Source organism: Sinohyriopsis cumingii, chromosome 2 (assembly GCF_028554795.1).
Source record: "Sinohyriopsis cumingii isolate HCF-2022 chromosome 2, ASM2855479v2, whole genome shotgun sequence".
In the NCBI taxonomy this organism is placed as follows: Eukaryota; Metazoa; Mollusca; class Bivalvia; order Unionida; family Unionidae; genus Sinohyriopsis; species Sinohyriopsis cumingii.
Genome location: NC_142962.1, coordinates 169,751,114 through 169,764,272, shown reverse-complemented (window position 1 = coordinate 169,764,272; position 13,159 = coordinate 169,751,114). Strand labels below are relative to the sequence as shown.

General features: G+C 36.5%; 1 protein-coding gene across 1 annotated transcript in view; it reads right to left on the bottom strand.

Annotated features, from left to right (window-relative positions):
* Nucleotides 1-13,159, bottom strand: part of LOC149806280 (uncharacterized) — a 386,203-nt gene that overhangs the window by 17,170 nt on the left and 355,874 nt on the right. The window contains exon 53 of the mRNA XM_089935557.1: nucleotides 6,491-6,596. Within this exon, the coding sequence (XP_089791683.1) occupies nucleotides 6,491-6,596 (106 nt within the window). The remainder of the gene's footprint in view (nucleotides 1-6,490; nucleotides 6,597-13,159) is intronic.

The window sequence follows — 13,159 nt, the reverse complement described above, 5'->3', positions numbered from 1 at the left end:
AATAACGATACCAACATTAATATCACCTCCACAACACTCCATGGAATGAATAACCATATTAACATTGATATCACCTCCATAACACTTCCTGGGATGAATGACCATACCAACATAAACATCACCTCCACAACACTCCATGGAATGAATAAACATGCCAACAATAATATCACCTCCACAACACTCCATGGAATGAATAACCATGCCAACATTAATATCACCTCCACAACACTCCATGGAATGAATAACAATACCAACATTTCTATCACTTCCACAACTCTCCAAGGAATGAATAACCATACCAACATTTCTATCACCTCCACAACACTCCATGGAATGAATAACCATACCAACATTTATATCACTTCCACAACACTCCATGGAATGAATAACAATACCAACATTCCTATCACCTCCACAACACTCCATGGAATGAATAACAATACCAATATTTCTATCACTTCCACAACACTCCATGGAATGAATAACCATACCAACATTAATGTAACCTGCACAACACTCCATGTAATGAATAATCATATTAACATTGATATCACCTCATAACACTTCCTTGAATGAATAACCATACAAACATTAATATCACCTCCACAACACTCCATGGAATGAATAACCATATTAACATTAATATCACCTCCATAACACTCCATGGAATGAATAACCATACCAACAATAATATCACCTCCACAACACTCCCTGGAATGAATAACAATACCAACAATAATATCGCCTCCACAACACTCCCTGGAATGAATAACCATACCAACATTAATATCACCTCCATAACACTCCATGGAATGAATAACCATACCAACATTAATATCACCTCCATAACACTCCATGGAATGAATAACCATACCAACAATAATATCACCTCCACAACACTCCCTGGAATGAATAACAATACCAACATTGTTATCACCTCCTCAACACTCCATGGAATGAATAACCACACCAACAATAATATCACCTCCACAACACTACATGGAATGAATAACCATATCAACATTGATATTACCTCCACAACACTCCATGGAATGAATAACCATACCAACATTGATATCACCTACATAACACTTCCTGGGATGAATGACCATACCAACATAAATATCACCTCCACAACACTCCATGGAATGAATAACCATACCAACATTGATATTACCTCCACAACACTCCATGGAATGAATAACCATACCAACATTGATATCACCTCCATAACACTTCCTGGAATGAATAACCATACCAACAATAATATCACCTCCACAACACTCCATGGAATGAATAACAATACCAACAATAATATCGCCTTCACATCACTCCCTGGAATGAATAACCATACCAACATGAATATCACCTCCACAACACTTCCTGGAATGAATAACCATACCAACATTGTTATCACCTCCTCAACACTCCATGGAATGAATAACGATACCAACATTAATATCACCTCCACAACACTCCATGGAATGAATAACCATACCAACATTGATATTACCTCCTCAACACTCCATGGAATGAATAACCATATCAACATTAATATCACCTCCACAACACTCCATGAAATGAATAGCGATACCAACATTCATATTACCTCCACAACACTCCATGGAATGAATAACCATACCAACATTAATATCACCTCCATAAGACTCCATGTAATGAATAACCATACCAACAATAATATCACCTCCACAACACTCCATGGAATGAATAACAATACCAACAATAATATCACCTCCACAACACTCCACTGGAATGAATAACCATGCCAACATTAATATCACCTCCATAAGACTCCATGGAATGAATAACAATACCAACAATAATATCACCTCCACAACACTCCATGGAATGAATAACCATACCAACAATAATATCACCTTCACAACACTCCATGGAATGAATAACAATACCAACAATATCACCTCCACAACACTCCATGGAATGAATAACCATGCCAACATTAATATTCACCTCCACAACACTTCCTGGGATGAATAACCATGCCAAAATTTTTATCACCTCCACAACATTTCCTTGAACGATAACAACATTAATATCACCTCCACAACACTCCCTGGAATGAATAACAATACCAACATTGATATCGCCTCCACAACACTCAATGGAATGAATAACCATACCAACATAAATATCACCTCCACAACACTTCCTGGAATGAATAACCATACCAACATAAATATCACCTTCACAACACTTCCTAGAATGAATAACCATATCAACATTGATATTACCTCCTCAACACTCCATGGAATGAATAACCATACCAACATAAATATCACCTCCACAACACTTCCTGGAATGAATAACCATACCAACATTGATATTACCTCCTCAACACTCCATGGAATGAATAACCATATCAACATTAATATCACCTCCACAACACTCCATGAAATGAATAACGATACCAACATTCATATTACCTCCACAACACTCCATAGAATGAATAACCATACCAACATTAATATCACCTCAACAACACTTCCTGGAATGAATAACCATACCAACAGTAATATCACCTCCACAACACTCCATGGAATGAATAACCATACCAACATTGATATCACCTCCACAACACTTCCTGGAATGAATAACCATACCAACATAAATATCACCTCCACAATACTTCCTGGAACGAATAACCATAAAAACATAAATATCACCTCCACAACACTTCCTGGAATGAATAACCATACCAACATAAAGATCACCTCCACTTCCTGGAATGAATAACCATACCAACATTGATATTACCTCCACCACACTCCATGGAATGAATAACCATGCCAACATTAATATCACCTCCACAACACTCCATGGAATGAATAAACATGCCAACATTAATATCACCTCCACAACACTCCATGGAATGAATAACCATACCAACATAAATATCACCTCCACAACACTTCCTGGAATGAATAACCATACCAACATTGATATTACCTCCACGACACTCCATGGAATGAATAACCATACCAACATTAATATCACCTCCATAAGACTCCATGTAATGAATAACCCATACCAACAATAATATCACCTCCACAACACTCCATGGAATGAATAACAATACCAATAATAATATCACCTCCACAACACTCCATGGAATGAATAACAATACCAACAATAATATCACCTCCACAACACTCCTTGGAATGAATAACCTTACCAACAATAATATCACATTCACAACACTCCATGGAATGAATAACAATACCAACAATATCACCTCCACAACACTCCATGGCATGAATAACCATGCCAACATTAATATTCACCTCTACAACACTTCCTGGGATGAATAACCATGCCAAAATTTTTATCACCTCCACAACACTTCCTTGAACGATAACAACATTAATATCACCTCCACAACACTCCATGGAATGAATAACAATACCAACATTGATATCGCCTCCACAACACTCAATGGAATGAATAACCATACCAACATAAATATCACCTCCACAACACTTCCTGGAATGAATAACCATACCAACATTAATATCACCTCCACAACACTCCATGGAATGAATAACCATATCAACATTAATATCACCTCCATAACACTTCCTGGGATGAATGACCATACCAACATAAATATCACCTCCACAACACTTCCTGGAATGAATAACCATATCAACATTGATATTACCTCCTCAACACTCCATGGAATGAATAACCATACCAACATAAATATCACCTCCACAACACTTCCTGGAATGAATAACCATACCAACATTGATATTACCTCCTCAACACTCCATGGAATGAATGACCATATCAACATTAATATCACCTCCACAACACTCCATGAAATGAATAACGATACCAACATTCATATTACCTCCACAACACTCCATAGAATGAATAACCATACCAACATTAATATCACCTCAACAACACTTCCTGGAATGAATAACCATACCAACATAAATATCACCTCCACAATACTTCCTGGAATGAATAACCATAAAAACATAAATATCACCTCCACAACACTTCCTGGAATGAATAACCATACCAACATAAATATCACCTCCACAACACTTCCTGGAATGAATAACCATACCAACATTGATATTACCTCCACAACACTCCATGGAATGAATAACCATACCAACATAAATATCACCTCCACAACACTATCTGGAATAAATAACCATACCAACATTAATATCACTTCCACAACACTCCTTTTTGTGTTCCTGTATTAAAATGATGCCAATTCCAACAAACAAAATGGCTGCCATGATTGCTTTAAAGGGCTAGTGCTACTCCTGCATGGGCTGTCATACTGACACAGGATTTTCATTAAACTTCATGGCAACATGTTGTTGGTTCTAAATGAAAATGATGCTGATGGCCATTAACCACTGGTTGAGAAGTCTTATTGTGATCATGTGATCTTACCTGTCAGACAGACAGCTAGTTATTATAACAGACTGCTGTTTTAGGAGTCATGTGATCTAACCTTGTCAAATAGGCAGCCAGTTATTATAACAGATTGATGTTTCAGGAGTAATGTGATCTTGCCTGCCAGACAGACAGTTAGTCATTTTCTATTATGTCCGCAAAACAACTGACCCAGTGAATCTGATTCTTATATAGTATCTTTTAGGTGCCTGTACCTTTTGTTGGAGGTGTTTTCATTATACATTTAATGGTTTCAGTCCTTAAACAATATAGTTAATGGGTAATGGTACCCTTTCCTAAGGCAGCCAGTTATTATAACAGATTGATGTTTTAGGAGTAATGTGATCTTGCCTACCAGACAGACAGTTAGTCATTTTCTATCATGTCTGCAAAACAACTGACCCAGTGAATCTGATTCTTATATAGTATCTTTTAGGTGCCTGTACCTTTTGTTGGAGGTGTTTTCATTATACATTTAATGGTTTCAGTCCTTAAACAATATAGTTAATGGGTAATGGTACCCTTTCCTAATTATAGTTAATGGGTACCCTTTCCTAATTATAGTTAATAAGTACCCTTTTCTAATAATAGTTAATGGGTACCCTTTCCTCAGTATAGTTAATGGGTACCCTTTCCTAATTATAGTTAATAGGTACCCATTTTTAATTATTATACTTAATGGGTAACCACTTCTAATTACATCAGTGTTACAGTTCACCATAGTATAGCTCGACAAGACTTCTAAGGCTATTTAGTTAGCATACCTGTATTAACTATTCAGAACCAAACAGGTCCTGGTGTAATGTGATAATGGCTTTATTAATTAAAACAAGAATTTTTACAGTTTATTCAGAGGTGTGTTACTTGACATTGGAACATAGGAGTACCTTCTCAAGAGGAAGATCACAATTATTAGGTAACTGAATAATAAAGATTGCAACCTGTCTCTCTCCACAGCTACAAAAGCATACTGTTTATTTGAAGATACTGTAGACCTTACACCATGACACAACACTGTTTTATTCATCTCTCTTTTTCGCACACACACACACACAAATGTACACACACAACACAAGAAAATCAAAAGCCTTTTGAGTTCTTATATTTTTTTAATTTTAAATTGATAATGAAGTTACATTGCTGTAAGAATAGAAGTTACACCTTACTGCAACAACAGGGGCTTGTATTTGTTCATTACACTGGTCTTGTAAATAATACATGTACAGTACATAAAATAATATGTAGTACATGTATTATTGTTAGGTAATTATACTGATGCAAGCCTCTGTGATTCTGACCATCTTAATGCCAACATAACAAATCATAACAACTGCAAATTATTACTCCTAAACTAGTCAGACAGACAGTTAATTATTATAGTGTGATCTTACCTAGTCAGACAGCCAGTTATTTTAACAGACTTGTTTTAGGAGTCATGTGATCTTACCTAGGTAGACAGCCAGCCAGTTATTATAACAACTGTTGTTTTAGGAGTAGTGTGATCTGATCTAGTCAGACAGCCAGTTATTATAACAGACTGTTGTTTTAGGAGTCATGTGATCTTACCTGTCAGACAGACAGCTAGTTATTATAATAGACTGATGTTTTAGGAGTCATGTGATCTAACCTTGTCAGATAGGCAGCCAGTTATTATAACAGATTGATGTTTTAGGAGTAATGTGATCTTGCCTGCCAGACAGACAGTTAGTTATTTTAAGACTTGTTTTAGGAGTCATGTGATCTTACCTAGTCAAATACACAGATAGTTATTAGTCCTGTGATCTTACCTAGTCAGACAGCCAGGCTATTATAACAGACTTGTTTTAGAGTCATGTGATCTTACCTAGTGAGATAGACAGCCAGTTATTATAAAAGACTGTTGTTTTTGGAGTCATGTGATCTTACCTTGTCACATAGACAGCCAGTTATTATAAAAGACTGTTGTTTTTGGAGTCATGTGATCTAACCTAGTCAGATAGACAGCTAGTTATTATAACAGAAAGTTGTTTGAGGAGTCATGTGATCTCACCTTGTTAGACAGGTATAGCATCCAACAACTAACAGTATGAGAGTCAGTAAGCCCACTCCTCCCCCAATGGCTCCACCCAAAATGGCATCTTGGTTAGACTTTGGTTCTGAAAAGAAATATAACATATAGCTAAACCACACATCTCCACATAAGAATTTAACCAGTACCCAAAATAGCCTGAGATTCAAAGGGTTAATTATGTGATAAACCTAGCACACAAAGTAGCCTGAGATTCAAAGCATAAATCCTGTGATAGACCTAGCACCCAAAGTAGCCTGAGATTCAAAGCGTAAATCCTGTGATAGACCTAGCACCCAAAATAGCCTGAGATTATAAAGGGTAAATCCTGTGATAGACCTAGCACCCAAAGTAGCCTGAGATTCAAAGGGTAAATCCTGTGATAGACCTAGCATCCAAAATAGCCTGAGATTTAAAGGGTTCTGTGATAGACCTAGTACCCAAAGTAGCCTGAGATTTAAAGTGTAAATACTGTGAAAGACCTAGTACCCAAAGTAGCCTGAGATTTAAAGGGTAAATGCTGTGATAGACCTAGTACCCAAAGTAGCCTGAGATTTAAAGGGTTCTGTGATAGACCTAGTAGCCAAAGTAGCCTGAGATTTAAAGGGTAAATGCTGTGATAGACCTAGTATCTAAAGTAGCCTGAGATTTAAAGGGTAAATGCTGTGATAGACCTAGTACCCAAAGTAGCCTGAGATTTAAAGGGTAAATGCTGTGATAGACCTAGTACCCAAAGTAGCCTGAGATTTAAAGTGTAAATACTGTGATAGACCTAGTACCCAAAGTAGCCTGAGATTTAAATGGTAAATGCTGTGATAGACCTAGTACCCAAAGTAGCCTGAGATTTAAAGGGTTCTGTGATAGACCTAGTAGCCAAAGTAGCCTGAGATTTAAAGGGTAAATACTGTGATAGACCTAGTAGCCAAAGTAGCCTGAGATTTAAAGGGTAAATGCTGTGATAGACCTAGTACCCAAAGTAGCCTGAGATTTAAAGGGTTCTGTGATAGACCTAGTAGCCAAAGTAGCCTGAGATTTAAAGGGTAAATGCTGTGATAGACCTAGTACCCAAAGTAGCCTGAGATTTAAAGGGTTCTGTGATAGACCTAGTAGCCAAAGTAGCCTGAGATTTAAAGGGTTCTGTGATAGACCTAGTAGCCAAAGTAGCCTGAGATTTAAAGGGTAAATGCTGTGATAGACCTAGTACCCAAAGTAGCCTGAGATTTAAAGTGTAAATACTGTGATAGACCTAGTACCCAAAGTAGCCTGAGATTTAAAGGGTTCTGTGATAGACCTAGTAGCCAAAGTAGCCTGAGATTTAAAGGGTAAATGCTGTGATAGACCTAGTAGCCAAAGTAGCCTGAGATTTAAAGGGTAAATGCTGTGATAGACCTAGTACCCAAAGTAGCCTGAGATTTAAAGTGTAAATACTATGATAGACCTAGTACCCAAAGTAGCCTGAGATTTAAAGGGTAAATGCTGTGATAGACCTAGTACCCAAAGTAGCCTGAGATTTAAAGGGTTCTGTGATAGACCTAGTAGCCAAAGTAGCCTGAGATTTAAAGGGTAAATACTGTGATAGACCTAGTAGCCAAAGTAGCCTGAGATTTAAAGGGTAAATGCTGTGATAGACCTAGTACCCAAAGTAGCCTGAGATTTAAAGGGTTCTGTGATAGACCTAGTAGCCAAAGTAGCCTGAGATTTAAAGGGTAAATGCTGTGATAGACCTAGTACCCAAAGTAGCCTGAGATTTAAAGGGTTCTGTGATAGACCTAGTAGCCAAAGTAGCCTGAGATTTAAAGGGTTCTGTGATAGACCTAGTAGCCAAAGTAGCCTGAGATTTAAAGGGTAAATGCTGTGATAGACCTAGTACCCAAAGTAGCCTGAGATTTAAAGTGTAAATACTGTGATAGACCTAGTACCCAAAGTAGCCTGAGATTTAAAGGGTTCTGTGATAGACCTAGTAGCCAAAGTAGCCTGAGATTTAAAGGGTAAATGCTGTGATAGACCTGGTACCCAAAGTAGCCTGAGATTTAAAGGGTTCTGTGATAGACCTAGTAGCCAAAGTAGCCTGAGATTTAAAGGGTTCTGTGATAGACCTAGTAGCCAAAGTAGCCTGAGATTTAAAGGGTAAATGCTGTGATAGACCTATTACCCGAAGTAGCCTGAGATTTAAAGTGTAAATACTGTGATAGACCTAGTACCCAAAGTAGCCTGAGATTTAAAGGGTTCTGTGATAGACCTAGTAGCCAAAGTAGCCTGAGATTTAAAGGGTTCTGTGATAGACCTAGTAGCCAAAGTAGCCTGAGATTTAAAGGGTAAATGCTGTGATAGACCTAGTACCCAAAGTAGCCTGAGATTTAAAGTGTAAATACTGTGATAGACCTAGTACCCAAAGTAGCCTGAGATTTAAAGGGTTCTGTGATAGACCTAGTAGCCAAAGTAGCCTGAGATTTAAAGGGTAAATGCTTTGATAGACCTAGTACCCAAAGTAGCCTGAGATTTAAAGTGTAAATACTGTGATAGACCTAGTACCCAAAGTAGCCTGAGATTTAAAGGGTTCTGTGATAGACCTAGTAGCCAAAGTAGCCTGAGATTTAAAGGGTAAATGCTGTGATAGACCTAGTAGCCAAAGTAGCCTGAGATTTAAAGGGTAAATGCTGTGATAGACCTAGTACCCAAAGTAGCCTGAGATTTAAAGGGTAAATGCTGTGATAGACCTAGTACCCAAAGTAGCCTGAGATTTAAAGGGTAAATGCTGTGATAGACCTAGTACCCAAAGTAGCCTGAGATTTAAAGGGTTCTGTGATAGACCTAGTACCCAAAGTAGCCTGAGATTTAAAGTGTAGATACTGTGATAGACCTAGTACCCAAAGTAGCCTGAGATTTAAAGGGTTCTGTGATAGACCTAGTAGCCAAAGTAGCCTGAGATTTAAAGGGTAAATGCTGTGATAGACCTAGTAGCCAAAGTAGCCTGAGATTTAAAGGGTAAATGCTGTGATAGACCTAGTACCCAAAGTAGCCTGAGATTTAAAGGGTAAATGCTGTGATAGACCTATTACCCAAAGTAGCCTGAGATTTAAAGGGTAAATGCTGTGATAGACCTAGTACCCAAAGTAGCCTGAGATTTAAAGGGTTCTGTGATAGACCTAGTACCCAAAGTAGCCTGAGATTTAAAGGGTTCTGTGATAGACCTAGTACCCAAAGTAGCCTGAGATTTAAAGGGTAAATGCTGTGATAGACCTAGTATCTAAAGTAGCCTGAGATTTAAGGGTTAAACCTGTCATAGTCTCAGTACACCTAATATATGAAGCAAAAGCAGTTGACCAAGAAATCTGAATCAATATGAATGCAGATGTTATAAAAACAACTGTTTCAAGGGTTTTCTAGTTTTTGTATCATCATCCATGTATCAGACTGCACCTCAGCATAAATCCTCCAACACTGAAAGTCCCATGTGGCAGGACACATGTCAAAATTATTCATTATGTTTCTGAAATCAAGTTGTGTAAATATTTTTATACTTTTAGTAATATCAATCATATATGATGATGAAATGGCATCATCTGCATAAATCTGAAAGGCATTCAAGGACATTGTCAAATTTGGTAAAGTTCAAAATATCTGAAGGGCATTCAAGAGCATTGTCAAATTTGGTAAAGTTCTGTATAAATCTGAAGGGCATTCAAGGACATTGTCAGATTTGTTACAATTCTGTTAAATGATTTTTTTGAAGAAGTTTTGTTTAAGGATGTTCTAACTTGGTAATGTTAGTAGCAGCTGTCATATTTGATATTAGATTGTTATTATTTGTACAAACTTACAAGTCCATCATGTCTAAATGTTTTCTCAATTCAGCTCAGCGGGTTTTGAGAAAAAGTTGATTAAAAATATTTTCATTTTGCCATTAATTGTTGCCAAATCTAAGAGCAACTGAGATCACTACACAAATCTGAAAGCCCTTAATAAGGGAAGCTTGTAAGTCAGATTTGGTCAAATTCTGCTCAGCAGTTCCGAAATGACCTTATCAATGATTGCCACATTTAATGGTATATTAACACTATTTGAACAAAATTTGAAAGGTCTTCATGCCAGGATGCCTTCTGTCAAGTTTGGTTAGATTCTATTATGCTGTTTTGGACAAGTCAGTTAAAGTTTTTATTTTTTATTCTTGGTTATAAGAGATATATTTGATGCCAAATTCAATTTCACAGTTTTTAAGAAGATTTCTTTTGAAGGTTTTCTATTTTCAGCAATGGTAAATTTACCTGAGAGCAGATTGGCATCATTCTGAAAAAATATTTTATTGGCATCATTTTGTAAAAAATATTTGAATGACCTTTAAGATTGGCTGAAACTGGTTAAGTGGTTTTTGACAAGTTCAAAATGTCAATTGTTGATGGACCATGCATGCTTGATGCAGAACTATACCAGAAGATCATTATGGCCCCTATGGCTTGCTGAGCTAAAGCTGCTGTTTTTCCTCTAGGTCTTGGGAATTTTCAAACCTGGACAACATGGACCTACAGCTTATTGACCAAAGTGACCCAATGAAATCCATCTGATCCACACAAAATGCATTGAGGGTGCTCTACAACTTTTAAAACAGCTAAAAGCATGGATGTTGCAATGATTCCTGTACCATCCAAGGAGCCACACTGATCATCAAAACTACTGAAATGGCTTAATTTTTGTTACAAAGAGCAATCATTGATTCTGTTTAGGACCCTTGCTAGTATAAGGGTGTTCTGCCATCGTGAAACTTTTTCTTTACAAGAAACTTTTATTTTCATTCATCAAAATTCCTATATAGCTTTCTATGCAGCTATGTAGCTTAACACACTGGATATTGAACTAGCATAAGGATGTTCTGTAAAATGCATATAAGACTGTTTAGTATAAAAGCTGGATTGCTTTTCAATATTCCACCAGTATGATGCATATAAGACTGTTTAGTATAAAAGCTGCATTGCTTTTCAATATTTCAAAAGTATGATGTACATAGGGCTGTTTAGTATAAAAGCTGGATTGCTTTTCAATATTCCACCAGTATGATGTACATAAGACTGTTTAGTATAAAAGCTGGATTGCTTTTCAATATTCCACCAGTATGATGTACATAAGACTGTTTAGTATAAAACCTGGATTGCTTTTCAATATTCCACCAGTATGATGTACATAAGACTGTTTAGTATAAAACCTGGATTGCTTTTCAATATTTCAAAAGTATGATGTACATAAGACTGTTTAGTATAAAACCTGGATTGCTTTTCAATATTCCACCAGTATGATGTACATAAGGCTGTTTAGTATAAAACCTGGATTGCTTTTCAATATTTCAAAAGTATGATGTACATAAGACTGTTTAGTATAAAACCTGGATTGCTTTTCAATATTCCACCAGTATGATGTACATAAGGCTGTTTAGTATAAAAGCTGGATTGCTTTTTAATCCAGGAATATTCAACCAGTATGATGTACATATGACTGTTTACTAAAAAAAAAAAGACCCAACTGCTCTGGAATGCTGTTCAATGACAAAATATTTTACTTTTCTACTGTTCAGTAACGATGACCCAATTGTGGATAATGCTTATTATAAAGGACACAGTGCCATAATATGACAAAATAATGGATAGATGGTGATTTTTGGTAACATGAGAGTGTTCTGCCAGTTTCTTTGTCTATACCTGAATCCTATGTTGGTTAGTGATCTACTTCTAAATAAAATGTCATATGTACCATATATACTAACTTATAAGTCCAACTGCAAAATGCACCGACTTAGATCTGCATTACATAATGTGCCGGCAGAACTGGGTCTGTGCAGTTTCTTAGGAGTAATCAGTTGAACAATCAAGATATACCCTGATCTGCAGGTGCATTATGCTATGGAAGACCAGGATCTTTGTTACTTGCAATTTTACTTTACTTATGAGCAAGTATATATGATACCTTCCCATGCTACAAAGTTACACAAATGTACAAAGTTTACCCATCCCAGATCATACATAATATTTATCCATGTTTATGGCATTTTGTTTCATGCAAACCAAAACCTTGTCATTATCTTTTGTAGGCTGAAACTGAAAAGTGCAAAGTTAACTATAATGCAACAGCTATAACAGTCTTTGAAATAGCAAAAAACTTGATGATTTGGCAGGAAAAGAAGATGATAATTTCGCTGGAAACAAGTTGATAATGGAAGACCAGATCTTTATATGTTGCTACCATAAATAAAGAAAAGGACAGTTTCTCATATTTGTGTTTATGATTCTTGCAGCCATAAAAATGTTTTCAACTGTTATATTCAAGATTTACATCAAGAATGTAAGCTTTGGAAATCTTTGGAAAAACACTTACATTTAAATACAGTAATTGATGTGGTATTAACAAGTAAGCAAGCTTTATTGATGTGGTATTAACAAGTAAGCAAGCTTTATTGATGTGGTATTAACAAGTAAGCAAGCTTTATTCCCCAATTAATCTGACATGTGGATGAATGTATCCACAAGTCATATTTAGTGTGTAATAAACATTCCTTCTTCATTCCCTTTTTCTCTCCTTGCATCCTCAAACTGTCTAATCAGTGCTTACTCCATATATTTTTCTTTGGTTTATTGGCATTTGCACATGCTCTTGTTTACTTGTACC